Source organism: Portunus trituberculatus, chromosome 10, assembly GCF_017591435.1.
Source record: "Portunus trituberculatus isolate SZX2019 chromosome 10, ASM1759143v1, whole genome shotgun sequence".
Lineage (NCBI taxonomy): Eukaryota > Metazoa > Arthropoda > Malacostraca > Decapoda > Portunidae > Portunus > Portunus trituberculatus.
The window spans coordinates 9,675,678-9,690,677 of record NC_059264.1 but is presented as its reverse complement, the minus strand read 5'-3'; the positions used below and the strand labels follow the sequence as shown (position 1 = coordinate 9,690,677).

The window sequence follows — 15,000 nt, the reverse complement described above, 5'->3', positions numbered from 1 at the left end:
CTTTGATTCTCTCTCTCTCTCTCTCTCTCTCTCTCTCTCTCTCTCTCTCTCTCTCTCTCTCTCTCTCTCTCTCTCTCTCTCTCTCTCTCTCTCTCTCTCTCTCTCTCTCTCTGTGTGTGTGTGTGTGTGTGTGTGTGTGTGTGTGTGAACCATATGGAGTGGAAGAAGAAAGAGAAGAAAGAACGTGACGAAGGAAGAGAAAACACAAAGGAACACAAAGAATTAAAAAAAGAAGAAAAAGGGAGAAAGAAGAACACAAAGGAGAAAGAAGAAGTGGCGGAACAGGAGAAGAAGAAGGAGAAAGGTGACATAGATTAAGTGAGAGTAAAAGAAGGGAATGAAGGAAGGAGAAGGTAAAGGAAGCAATAAATCTTTCGAGAGGAGGAGGCGGAAAGTAATAATAACAATAGGAAGAAGAGGAAGAAAGGAAGCAGGAAACGAAAGGAGAGGAGAGATGAAGGCTGTGATAAACGTGAAGGAGAAGAAGGAAGGAAGGAAAGTGTGGGAGGTACTAATAATAACTGGAGACAAAGAGGGAGAGAAGAACGATGTGAAGGAAGAGGAGGAAGAGAAACAAAAATTTTAAGCTATAGAAAATTAAAGAGGTGGAGCTGGGAGATGAAAAATAAGAAGTAAAAGGAAGAGGAGTATGAAATAGAAGGATTTGAAAGTGACAGAGAAAGATGAAATGACAATAATAACGAAAAAAAATTTAATAGTCATAAGAAGAGGAAAAGGAGGAGAAGGTGGAGGAAAAAGGAGAAGGAGGAGGAGGAGGAGGAGGAGGAGGAGGAGGAGGAGGAGGAGGAGGAGACAGTACAAAATGTTGACAAGGAAGCATAAACACAAGAGGCAAAAGCTGCGTCTCCTTGTTCGCTCCACTCAGATGTCTTGCAAGATTTAAACTGTGATGCTCTCTCTCTCTCTCTCTCTCTCTCTCTCTCTCTCTCTCTCTCTCTCTCTCTCTCTCTCTCTCTCTCTCTCTCATTTAGCCTTACATTAGTCTCTCCCTCTGTTAACATGCTTCCATTGATCATTTAATCTTATTGCTCTCTCTCTCTCTCTCTCTCTCTCTCTCTCTCTCTCTCTCTCTCTCTCTCTCTCTCTCTCTCTCTCTCTCTCTCTCTCTCTCTCTCTCTCTCTCTACGCACCTTTCAAACCTTAGACACCCTTTCAAACCTAACTGAGTAGACAAGTAAATTGAAACACACACACACACACACACACACACACACACACACACACACACACACACACACACACACACACACACACAGATAGCTATTCACTGAGCACACAGTATACTCACAGTAGACAGTGAGCGTGACATTAGCAGTGTAGGGTGTCTCCAGTAGGTCATTGGTCACGCTACACTCGTACACTGCGCCGCCCTCTTCAGCCGTCACCGAGACTTCGTAGGTGTTAAATACTCCTTCAGCGTCCTCGGAAGTGGTATCGTCGACCAGCCGCCCGTCCCTGTACCACAACACCCAGGGTCGCGGGTTTCCTCCTGAGACGCGGCAGGTCAATGTGCGCCGCTCCCCTGCCAGCAAGATTTCCCCTGTCTCGTAGCCCGTGATGGTGGGAGGGCCGGGCGGGTCTGTGAGTGATGTAAAGAGAGTGAAGTTCTGTGAGTGAGTGAGTACAGGAAGGGATGCAGTTAGTTAGGGAGTGTGTGAGGCGGAAGAATGTCGCTATGTATATCAGGGCCTTGTTTGTCTCTATCACTATAGGTTGTAATGGGTGTCTTTTGGGTGTTATCAGTGATGTTTACATGGTTCTAGTGGTATTTTGACAACGATTTTCTTCTTTTATAAGTCTCTTTGTTAGTTTTAGAAGCTATCAAGATAGTATTCATGATGACACCAACGGTCTAACTAAGATTCTGCAATTCTAATGGGTGGAGAAAATTCCTTATATTTCCAAGAGTGATTCTATGACTATAGTGAGATTTTAACCTCTTCAGTACTGAGACGCGTTTTCATTTTGATTTCTAGGTATGATTACACCATTATATTTGCATAAAGAAGCGTCTATGGAGGTCAGAAAGTTAATGGTCACATTCTCCACTAGTCTACTCCCCGACATGTGTTTCTGAAGCTGCATAATATCACCAAATAGTAAACAAAATAAACACGGAAACACGTCTTGGTACTCGAGAGGTAGAGACATTTACTGATATTGATAAAAGATATCGATGCGAATCTCACTTAATTTCTCTATAATATTTCACTTTATAGATGAAAAGCCAGATAGATAGTTAGATTGAAAAAAAAGGGTAAAATGACATATACAGACAGATAGGTAGATAGATAGACAAAAATATAGATACAATACATGAATAAATAAATACATCATTACTTACCGAGTGCAGATTTTAGAATGCAAAATACATTATGCTAGTGTGCATAAATTTCACCGTATAATATTTATTGAACATTTAACACACACACACACACACACACACACACACACACACACACACACACACACACACACACACACACACACACACACACACTGGACAAAGAAATATAAAAGGGAAAACCAATGCAGAATCAGAGAGAGAGAGAGAGAGAGAGAGAGAGAGATTGGTGAGCGTAAGGATGAAAGAATAATTATTGCCCAAATGAGCATACACATTGGAGAGCATGAAAAAAATAATAAGAGATAATAAAGATTGAAGAAATGAAGAAATAAAAGGAAAGGAAGATATAAAATCCAAGGGAACAAAAGAGATGAAGAAAAGTAGAATGCAATTAATAGCTTGAGAGAAAAAAAAAATAAAAATGAAATAAAAATAGATATAGATGTGTGTGAGAGAGAGAGAGAGAGAGAGAGAGAGAGAGAGAGAGAGAGAGAGAGAGAGAGAGAATTTATTGGTAAACAGAAAGAGGAGAAGGGCGTTGAGTGAGAGGGAGTTTAAATTTGTGAACAAAACTAAAGGGGTAGGAATCAATTAATGAGAGAGAGAGAGAGAGAGAGAGAGAGAGAGAGAGAGAGAGAGAGAGAGAGAGAGAGAGAGTGAAAAGTGCTCCTTTAAACTTGTAAACATACTTCATACTTTGAAACGAAGGACACACACACACACACACACACACACACACACACACACACACACACACACACACACACACACACACACACACACACACACACACACACACACACACACACACACACACACACACACACACACACACGCCCGGTAGCTCAGTGGTTAGAGCGCTGGCTTCACAAACCAGATGATCGGGGTTCGATTCCCCGGCCGTGTGGAGATATTTGGGTGTGTCTCCTTTCACGTGTAGCCCCTGTTCACCTAGCAGTGATTAGGTACGGGATGTAAATCGAGGAGTTGTGGCCTTGTTGTCCCGGTGTGTGGTGTGTGCCTGGTCTCAGACCTATCCCAAGATCGGAAATAATGAGCTCTAAGCTCGTTCCGTAGGGTAACGTCTGGCTGTCCCGTCAGAGACTGCAGCAGATCAAAGATCACACACACACACCACGTAGTGTAGTGGTTAGCACGCTCGACTCACAATCGAAAGGGCCGGGTTCGCGTCCCGGCGCGGCGAGGCAAATGGGCAAGCCTCTTAATGTGTAGCTCCTGTTCACCTAGCAGTAAATAGGTACGGGATGTAACTCGAGGGGTTGTGGCCTCGCTTTCCCGGTGTGTGGAGTGTGTTGTGGTCTCAGTCCTACCCGAAGATCGGTCTATGAGATCTGAGCTCGCTCCGTAATGGGGAAGACTGGCTGGGTGACCAGCAGACGACCGTGGTGAACCACACACACACACACACACACACACACACATACTCATACACATACACATACACACACACAAACAGAGAGAGCCATCTAATCACTGTTTCCATTAGCCAGTTACATCAGTCAGCGAATTATTCTAGCTAGGAATTAATGTAGTCAGTCAGTCATTCATTCAGTCAGCCAGTCAGTCAGTTTATTAGTCTTTTACTCAAGCAACCATTACTCACAAGTTTTGAGCTAGCAACACATCCATCCAGTCAGCTGAAGCAATCTCACAAGTACTAAATATAATAACCCACACAGTCACACTCAGCTAGCCAGTCAGCCAATATACAAATCAACGTAGTCATCCAGTCAATCAGTCATGTAATTAGTTGAAACAATCATTCAGTCACCCAGTCAGCCAGGCAACCACTTAACACAGTAGTCACACAAAAGTCTTAATAGGAAAAAAGCTAAAAAAATATGCCAAGTACCTAAATAATATGTTATAGATTTTAAAGTACAGCCACCTAACCATCCTCTTACTTAGTCATCCATCCATCCATCCATCCATCCAGCCATCCATCTAGCCATCCATCCATCCATCCATCCAGCTATCCATCCATCCATCCATCCATCCATCCATCCAGCCAGCCAGCCAGCCAACCAACCAGCCAGTCAGTCTACCAGGTAACCCGCAGCCAGTCTTACAAAGCTTTAAGTGGGGGATGAATAACAAATGAAGGCGGGCGTTGATGCATCCCTCCCCGCTCATTCATTATTCAAAGGCGCTCATTCACGCTAGGCACTGCGTGTGTTGGCGCTGCTTTCTAACCTCCGCGCGTCTTCACCACTCCACAAACTTCCTCAGTAGAAAAAAAAGTAAATATGTCGCTCTTATCTAAGGGGATGAGAGAGAGAGAGAGAGAGTGTGTGTGTGTGTGTGTGTGTGTGTGTGTGTGTGTGTGTGTGTGTGTGTGTGTGTGTGTGTGTGTGTGTTTCTCTCCCTGTCTATCTATCTCTGCCTATTTGTTTTCTCTCTCTCTCTCTCTCTCTCTCTCTCTCTCTCTCTCTCTCTCTCTCTCTCTCTCTCTCTCTTACAGATTCATATTTTTGTTTCCAGTGAGCAAATTTTTCATAACGCGCGTTCATGTGTGTGTGTGTGTGTGTGTGTGTGTGTGTGTGTGTGTGTGTGTGTGTGTGTGTGTGTGTGTGTGTGTGTGTATATATGTATGTTCGTGTATTATTTTACCTCAATTTTCTCTCTCTCTCTCTCTCTCTCTCTCTCTCTCTCTCTCTCTCTCTCTCTCTCTCTCTCTCTCTCTCTCTCTCTCTCTCTCTCTCTCTCTCTCTCTCAACGCCACACCAGTTAATAAACACACACACACACACACACACACACACACACACACACACACACACACACACAGACACACACACACACTAATGCGTATATAAATAAGGACACAGACCCATAAATCAAGAGGAATATAAACAAAAAGAAAAAAAAAATTCTCGCAGCAATCAAGAGGGAAATAAATAAATAATAGCGTTAGAGGGAGGGGAGATAGAATACCTGCACTTTTTTAAGAAGGTAAATGGAAAGCAGTTTAGGCCACGGCTCTTGCTAATCGCATTCCGTATATAAATATTAATTGATAGAAATGAAGCCGCCAACCATTCAGCCAGCCAGTCAGTCAGTCAGCCAGTTAGTTCAGTCAGTCAGTCAGTCAGTCAGTTGGTCAGATAGTTAGTCAGTCAAATTTTGGTTAGAGTAGGACAGTGAATTCATTATGCTTTATTTTTGAGAGAGAGAGAGAGAGAGAGAGAGAGAGAGAGAGAGAGAGAGAGAGAGAGAGAGAGAGAGAGAGAGAGAGAGAGAGAGAGAGTTTTTCGGTCACTAATTTTTACTCTCATTCATATTTGGTGTTTAAAAGAGAGATAGATAGATAGATGGACAGAAAGATAGAGAGACAGAGAGAGAGAGAGAGAGAGAGAGAGAGAGAGAGAGAGAGAGAGAGAGAGAGAGAGAGAGAGAGAGAGAGAGAGAGAGAGACGTACTCTTACACATGTGCAAAATAAGTCATTCTAAAACCTTGTTACACACACACACACACACACACACTCTCTCTCTCTCTCTCTCTCTCTCTCTCTCTCTCTCTCTCTCTCTCTCTCTCTCTCTCTCTCTCTCTCTCTCTCTCTCTCAATAGTGGTTTACGGGGCGCTCGTGTGTTTTGCCCGCGTTGTAAACCTTCAGGAATTTAACTTTGTCCATCCATTGTAGGTTTAATTTTCTCCTCTCAAGTCATGCTATTTAGAGGGTTCATTTAGAGAGAGAGAGAGAGAGAGAGAGAGAGAGAGAGAGAGAGAGAGATTTTGTTCCAATTGTATGTACTCCATCATCTATCTATTTTTATTTTTTCTCTTTCTCTCTCACTTAAATTATTATGAATTTTCTTTTATGTCTTAGTGCTTCGATTATTATTCTTCATTTTTCATTGGTTTGCTAATTTTCTGTTTTATTTTTGTATCAACATGTGACTTTTGTTTGTGTCTATACGTATCTATCTATCAGGTTTATTTTCTTGTCCATTTCTTAGTCTCTCTCTCTCTCTCTCTCTCTCTCTCTCTCTCTCTCTCTCTCTCTCTCTCTCTCTCTCATTATTTTCGCTTTCATTCCTGCCTTTTTAGTTACTTTCAAAAGCTTTCCATGGATGTGTTCGTTTCAACCTCTCAGGCTTTCACAACCACTACTCTCCCCACCTCGCTCTCTCTCTCTCTCTCTCTCTCTCTCTCTCTCTCTCTCTCTCTCTCTCTCTCTCTCTCTCTCTCTCTCTCTCTCTCTCTCCTCCTCAGTCAGTCAGTCACTCAGTCATTCACGCACACTAATTTGCTCTCCTCGCTTACACATTCCCTCACTTCCTGCTTCCTTGCCTCCCTTCACTCATTATTCAGTTGCTTCTTTCTTATTTCTCGGTTTATATTTCTCTCTCTTCCAGTTTTCTGTATTTTTCTTTTGTCTTTTGTTTATTTTGTCATTTTTTATTTAATTTCGGTTTACTTTCATTCATTCACTCATTTTCTGTTTTTTTTTCTCATTTTCGTCTCCCTCTCTCGTATTCTCAATTTGTTCACTCTTTGATCGTTGCCTTATTCATTCGTTCATTTGTATTAATGTTTCTCTAATTTCTTTTTCATTTTTTTTTTCATTATTTCCTTCCTAACAGATTTTTTTGACATTTGTTTTATTTTATTTTCTTTTTCAACCTAATTTTCTTTATAATTTTCTATGTTATAAAGTTACTTAGGGTTTTATTTCTTTAGTACATTCATACGTTATCTTTCTCTCTCTCTCTCTCTCTCTCTCTCTCTCTCTCTCTCTCTCTCTCTCTCTCTCTCTCTCTCTCTCTCTCTCTCTCTCTCTCTCTCTCTCTCTCTCTCTCTCTCTCTCTCTCTCTCTCTCTCTATCCAGTATTAGTGCATTTATATAAATTCACTACTTTTAAACAACCAGAATCACCAACATCCAATACCATCACCACCACAACCACCACAACAACCACCACAACAACAACCAGCATAACCACCACCACCAGCGCGTCCACCATCACCACTATCGCCACCACCACTACCATTACTTTTTTTTTTTTGATGTACATAGATAACTTGGACTGCGGCATCGTATCAAAATTATTAAAATTCACCGACGACACTAAACTAGGTAGGAAAGTACGCACAAGAGACGACTGTGATGCCATCCAGCGGGATTTAAACAACTTTAGTAGCTGGAGCGTTTAATGGCTTTTAGATTTTAATGGAAATAAGTGTAAAGTAATGCACACCGGCCAAAACAATGGGAAATATAGTTACAAATTACATGAACGAAACTTAATTAAAGTCACCGAAGAGAGTACTGGGAGTACTCATAACAAATGATCTGAAATGTGCTGCACAGTGTTCGGCCGCGAGTCGTAAACGATTTATAGAGTGTAATTTTTATTATAAAACACCTGAAGTCATAACGCGTCTTTATACATCATTAGTGACCCCGCATTTGGAATACGCGGTTCAGTTTTGGTCTCTATGCTCTCAAAAAGATATTAATAAATTAGAATACGTGCAAAGACGAGCAACGAAACTAATTCCCGGAATACGTGGTCTGTCATATGAAGAACATCTCAAAAGATTAGATATGTTCTCCCTCAGAGATCGTCGCATCCGAGGTGACCTCATTCAAACGTTTAAAATACTTAAAAATATAGATAAGATCGATTACGAAATTATTTTTTGAGCTTTCGCAATCAGTAACAAGAAATAACGGCTTGAAGCTTAAAGGACAGCGATTTAATACTGATTTGCGAAGAAACTTTTTAACGTAAGAATAGTTGAACACTGGAACAAGCTGCCAGCGTCCGTCGTCCAAGTTAACACGGTAGCTACGTTCAAAAGTAAATTAGACAAGTTTTATAAAGAAAATGGTTTCCGATAATTTTTTTTTTCTTTTAGCGATAGTAGTAGTTACGCTAGATATCTCTTTTTCTTAGCGATAGTAGTAGTTACATTAGTACTCTCTTTTTCCCATCTTTCCTTTATAAATTTCCCCGACTGTCCTTCTCAGATATCAGGGTGTAATTTTCGGCTTATTTCTTGCCGGGTGACGCCGAAGGGAGTGGTGGGTGGGAAGGAGCTTCATCAATTCTATCCTTGCCTCCTACTAAGTATGTAACTTCTGTAGATGTAGTATAGTAAACGAGTGACCTCGTCATAGGTCGCAAGGCCTCCTGTCACTCGTCTTTCCTATATATTCCTATATATTACCACCACCACTACCATCACCACTCTAGCTCTCATTCACAATCACATATTATTCAAAACCAGGAAAGAGTAACAGAAAGAGAGAGAGAGAGAGAGAGAGAGAGAGAGAGAGAGAGAGAGAGAGAGAGAGAGAAAGTAAATATTAATCGAAATAAAAAGAAAGAAAAACAAAAAAGAATACACACACTCTCTCTCTCTCTCTCTCTCTCTCTCTATTCCACATATTTTCATCCACCTGCAGTGAGTGAGTGAGTGAGTCAGTGAGCGAGCGAAGCATTGAGACACTTTCGACGTAAATCAACGAAAATGAAATAAAAAAAAGGCAAAAGAAAAAAAAAAACGAAACGATGGAAATAAAAAAAAAAAAAAAAACATGGAATATAAAAAAAAAGAGAACAAAAGAGAGAAGAGGAAAAAATATTATATGCTCGTCCTACTGTGGCGCTCTCCCCTCTCCTCCCTCTTTCTATCTCCTCCTCCTCCTCCTCCTCCTGCTCCTCCTCTTCCTCATCCTCCTCTTCCTCCACACCAGATGTAAAGTTTGCTCCGGATTTCTGCAGCGGCGTTCAGTTAACCGGATTTATAAATGAAATCGGACTGGAGTGAAGCTGGGGAAGGAAAGGGGAGGGGGAGAGGGGAATGAGGCTAAACTATCAACAGGAGGAGGAGGAGGAGGAGGAGGAGGAGGAGGAGGAGGAGGAGGAGGAGGAATAGGAATAATAGGAAAAGATTCTGACGGGCGCAGGAATTAGAGAGAGAGAGAGAGAGAGAGAGAGAGAGAGAGAGAGAGAGAGAGAGAGAGAGAGAGAGAGAGAGAGAGAGAGAGAGAGAGAGAGAGTTGAATGTCATTGGAAAAGCGGAAACCAAGAAGATGTGAGACAGAAAAATAGAAGAAGAAAAAGAAAAGGGAGATATTCAACCGAGAAATAGAAAAAAAGAATGATTGAATATGTATGAAGAAGAAGAGAAGAGAAGGAAAATGAGAGAGAAGTTTGATGTAGAGAGAGGTAAGGAAGACAAAAAAAAAAAGGTGAGACATGAAGAGGAGAAAAGGAGGAAAAGAAGAATTTTAGAGAACAGAATGACAGCAGGAGTAATGTTGGGGAGAAGAGAAGAAAAAGAGAAGAGGGAGAAAGAATAGGAAGAGGAAGAGGGGAGTGTAATGAGTAAATGATGAGAAGTTTTTGGAAGTTTGTACTAGAAGAGGAGGAAGGAAGTAGAATAAATAAGGAAGGAGACAATCTTGAAAAAAAATAAATAAATACGAGGGGAGGGAGGAATGTGAAAGGAGAGATATGTAGAGGAATTTCTATGGAGAGAAGAAAGATGAGAAGGGAAGATGATTGGGGAGGAGGAGAGGGAGTGTGCAAGGTGTTAGTGAGAATAAAGGAGTAAGAGGAGGTGGAAGAAGAAATGAAGGTGGTCATGGTAGGAGAAGGAAGAAGAAAAGAAGATGGTGGTGGTGACGGAATACAAAGGAAGAGAATACTAAAGAAAGAACAGACAGCAACAGCCTGACTAGGATAAACAAGACTGTCTATGTGATTATGCCACCACTGCAGGCAAGTATATCTCAGGGGGATCAAATGTGAAGAGGAACATTTTGTAATAAAAAGCATGAAGATCTAATTTTGTTTTTCTTATCTGAAAATTGTGACAACTACAAAATTGCCAGAATTTTAAAAGACATAAAAGAAAAAGAAAAAGTGTATATTTACTACATCTCAGAGAATGAAATGCCAAAAGGAGGAACTTGTAGGAAAAAGTAAGAAAATACTAGATGCAGGATAAAGGAAGAGGAGAAGGAGGAGAAAGAGGAGGAAAAGGGAAAGGCGGAGGAGGAGGAGGAGGAGAAGAAGAAAGGAAAGAAGAAGGAGGAGGAGAAAAAAAAGAGGTGGAGGAGGAGGAAGAGAAGGAGGAGGAGGAGTAGGAAGAGAAGGAATTGGTGGATGCGACGATGAAGAACGACTAAAAAAAAAATGATGTTTTTGACTGGCAATTGCAAAGTTTTGTTTATAGTTCACGATTGTTTACAACACACCAGCTGTTTCTGTATTATATGTGGCCTGGGAGGGAAGGAGGCGGAGAGGGAAGTGGAAGAGGAGGAGGAGGAGGAGGAGGAGGAGGAGGAGGAGGAGGAGGAGGAGGAGGAGGAGGAGGAGGAGGAGGAGGAGGACGAGGAGGAGGAGGAAGAGGAGTAGGAGGTCGAGGAGGAGGAAGACGAGGAGGAGAAGAAGAGGAAGAAGGATGAGGAGAAGGAGGAGTGGAAACCGCAAAGAAAAATGATTGAGTTTATAAAAGCATTGTGAAAGCTCTTTAGTGTGTGTGTGTGTGTGTGTGTGTGTGTGTGTGTGTGTGTGTGTGTGTGCGTTTGTGTGTGTCTGTGTGTGTGTGTTTGTGTTATTTTTTTTCACCATGGTTGTCTGCTGGTCACCCAACCAGCCTTCCCAATTACGGAGCGAGGTCAGAGCTCATAGGCCGATCTTCGGGTAGGACTGAGACCACAACGCACTCCACACGCCGGGAAAGCGAGGCTAGAACCCCTTCAGTTACATTCCGTACCCACTTACTGCTAGGTGAACAGGGTCTACACATTTAGAGGGCTTGCTCAGCTGCCTCGCCTCGCCCGGGACTCGAACCCGAGCCCTCTTGGTTGTGAGCCGAGCGTACTAACCACTACACTACTCGGTATGTGTGTGTGTGTGTGTGTGTGTGTGTGTTTCACTGTTTGATCTGGTGCAGTCTCTGACGAGACAGCCAGACGTTACCCTACGGAACGAGCTCAGAGCTCATTATTTCCGATCTTCGGATAGGCCTGAGACCAGGCACACACCACACACCGGGACAACAAGGTCACAACTCCTCGATTTACATCCCGTACCTACTCACTGCTAGGTGAACAGGGGCTACACGTGAAAGGAGACAAACCCAAATAACTCCACCCGGCCGGGGAATCGAACCCCGGTGCTCTGGCTTGTGAAGCCAGCGCTCTAACCACTGAGCTACCGGGTGTGTGTGTGTGTGTGTGTGTGTGTGTGTGTGTGTGTGTGTGTGTGTGTGTGTGTGTGTTGTACCTACATATGATCACCACTCCTCATCTGCAATAAAGGCTGTCCCGGAAGTGGTTGAACAAAAGGGCAGGCTAAAAGTCTCCATAAAACATGAATCCTTTCATCCTCCAATCAAGACGAGACGATTCACGATTTCTATTTATTTTTTCATTTATCTTCTTTATGTCTTTCTCGCCGTGCAATGAGAAGCGTTCAAATTTACATCAACCTTTTATTTTTTTTTTATTTGCTTTTTTTCTTTTATTCGTGTAATGGATTCGAAAAAAACAAACAAAAAGTAATGTGTGTGTCACCTATTGCAATCAATTCATTTATGTCTTATTTCCATTCGTCCTTGAAATGTTCTCTCTCTCTCTCTCTCTCTCTCTCTCTCTCTCTCTCTCTCTCTCTCTCTCTCTCTCTCTCTCTCTCTCTCTCTCTCTCTCTCTTTTCTTTTTATATTTTTCTTTTTTAAACTAACATGATCCTTGTTTTCATATTTATTTTGAGTTTGATCTCTTTTTATTCCAAAAATATTTTGCAGATTATAATTTCAATGGTGCTGGAGATACATAGTAGTAGTAATAATAGTAGGGGTAGTAGTGGCAGTGGTAGTAGTAACAGTGGTAATAGTAGTGGCAGTAGTAGTGGTAGTAGTAATAGTAGTATTAGTAGTATTAGTAAAAATAGTAGTAGTAGTAGTAGTAGTAGTAGTAGTAGTAGTAGTAGGTGGTAGTAGCAGCAGTAGTGCAGCAGTGGTAGGGTCGTGGTGTAGTAGTAGTAGTGGTGGTAGTGTAGTAGTGGTGGTGGTGCATGGTAGTAGTAGTACATAGTAGTAATAGTAATAGTAATAGAAGTAACAGTAATAGTAGTGGTGGTAGTAGTAATAATAGTAGTAGTAGTAGTAGTAGTAGTACTAGCATCAGTAGTAGTAAAAGTCGTAGTACTAGTAAAGGTAGTAGTATAGGTAGTAGTAGAAGTCGTATTAATAGTATAAGAAGTAGTATTAGTATTAGTACTTGTGGTAATAGTAATGGTGGCGATAATAGTTTTACTTGATAGGAAAATGGAAAACACATCCAAAAGAATAAAAGAGGAAAAGGAAGAAGGAACAGGAAGAGAGAAATAACAAAGGAAAAGGAAAGATAAATCGAAAGTATGTAGAGAAAGAGGAAATAGAATAAACAGGAAAGGAAAGATGGAGAGACTGACCTAGATCATGTGTGAGAGAGAGAGAGAGAGAGAGAGAGAGAGAGAGAGAGAGAGAGAGAGAGAGAGAGAGAAAAGCAGACACTCATTTAGTCATGGTCACCCAGCCAGTTTCCCCATTACGGAGCGAGCTCAGAGTTCATAGACCGAGACAACACCACACACCATTCACCAGGAAAGCGAGGCCACAACCCCTCGAGTTACATCCCGTACCTACTTGCTGCTAGGTGAACAGGGGCTACACATTAAGAGACTCGCCCATTTGCCTCGCTACGCCCGGGACTCGAACCCGGGCCTTTTCGGTTGTGAGCCGAGTGTGCTAACCACTACATTAGAAAGACAAGAACTGAAAGACAAATGTACAAAAACTAAGAAACAAAAAATTACGAAACAACCACATACACACACACAAAAAAAAAAATACAAATAACCAGAATTTGAACCCACAACACATCTCGTACTCAACAACTTTACCATTGAGCCACAAAGGCCTGCCCAAACTTTCAGACACTCACGCAGGACAGAGAGGGTGATGCTGGCGTGGAGGCCGTGGGGCATATCGTGCAGGGCGGGGTGCAGGGCGTGACAGGCGTAAACCTTCCCGTCATCAGCTGCCGTCGCCTGTACCACCAGCTGAGATCGCAAACTCCACCGCCGCGCCAAACTGGAAGCCTCTACACGGTCATCTTGTAGGTCTGAGAGAGGGAGAGAGAAACAGAAAGGTACATGGGTTTAGTAGGAAATGTTGAGTGTGTTATGGTATGAGAAGAATGGAATATTATGGTGAAAAGATATTGCCGGGGTATGAGAGAAAGGGAGGCAGGAGTAAATAAAATGATGACGTTGGTGAATGAGAGGGAAGATATAAGAATGAGGTAGATGGATGGTAAGATTGTATTAGAGGATAAGAAGGGAAAAGAGAAGCAGAGGAAGGTAATGGGATGATGCTAAAAGAGTGTCAGGGTGTAAGAAGAGAACAAGGAGAGGTGTATTAAACTTAGGGATCCCACATATAATATCCGTATGGAGAGATGAGGGAAAAGTATACAAAAAACAGTAGTGAGGTTAATCTTGTATATTATCCCTAACTAAAAGCTAATAGGCGAAAGTTATAATTTTTCAATGAGCCATAAGTCTACAAAATCAGGAGAGAATACGTCACAAACTCAACACTGTACGCTGGTCTGCGGAGAAAAGGTAGAGAGATGAGACAGAAAGAGAATGTGGGAATGCAGAAGGGAGAGACGACGAATGTGTGGGTTGGAGGATACCTGGAACTGATCTACCAAGCAGGAGAGAGAGAGGAATACCTAAGAGAAGGTTTATGGATGCAGCAAGGAAATGTTTATAATGGGTGTACCTGAGGAAGACAAAGAAGACTGAGAGTGTTGGAGAAAGTTGATCCGCTGCGGGTGTGACCGAAATACCCGAATGAATAATATATGAGAGGTAATAAAGAGGGGAGGCACAGAAGAGAAGATAGATATGAAAGGATGAGTAGAATGATGGAAATGCTAGAAAATGAGGAGGAAAATATACAAGTAGAGAAACTAAAGGAAAGACAGGAATGCTACAGAGAGAGAGAGAGAGAGAGAGAGAGAGAGAGAGAGAGAGAGAGAGAGAAGAGGAACAAGAGGAGTGAGTAAAGAGGAAGAAGATACGGAGAAAAGATATCAAATACACTGATAACAGAAGATAAGGAATAATGAAACAAGAAAAGTAAAAATAACAAAAAAAATAAGAGAAATTCAAGAAATATTTGGATAAGGTCACACGAGGAAGAGGAAGAACCAAATGAAGGGAGAATAGAAATAATAATTTACTAAGAGGAAGGAGAATATGAGAAGAGAGGGGAGCAGGTGACGAAAGAAAAAAAAAGATGCAAGAGAGAGAGAGAGAGAGAGAGAGAGAGAGAGAGAGAGAGAGGAGAATGGTCGAGGTGAAGAGAAGTAACAAGAGGAAAGGAGAGGAGAGGAAGAGGAAGAGAGAAAAGGAGAGAAGTGATTAGTTGTAAGGGTAGCTGATGTATAGAGAGGGAAGATAATGACTAATAGCGAGGAAGTGAGATAAGAGCCAATAAATAAGAGGAAATAGGTCATGAGGAGGAGAAAGGAGAAAGATTATAGAAAGGAAGGAAGGGAATCGTAACAGAGGGGAGATAAGAAAGAGAAGGAGAACG

At 41.9% G+C, this 15,000-nt stretch overlaps 1 protein-coding gene across 1 annotated transcript in view; it reads right to left on the bottom strand.

The window, feature by feature from the left end:
* LOC123502034 (nephrin-like) overlaps positions 1 to 15,000 on the bottom strand; it is a 433,084-nt gene that overhangs the window by 151,600 nt on the left and 266,484 nt on the right. Inside the window, exons 5-6 of the mRNA XM_045251187.1 lie at positions 13,337 to 13,516; positions 1,310 to 1,600 (exon numbers count right to left, since the gene is read on the bottom strand). Of these exons, the coding sequence (XP_045107122.1) occupies positions 1,310 to 1,600; positions 13,337 to 13,516 (471 nt within the window). The remainder of the gene's footprint in view (positions 1 to 1,309; positions 1,601 to 13,336; positions 13,517 to 15,000) is intronic.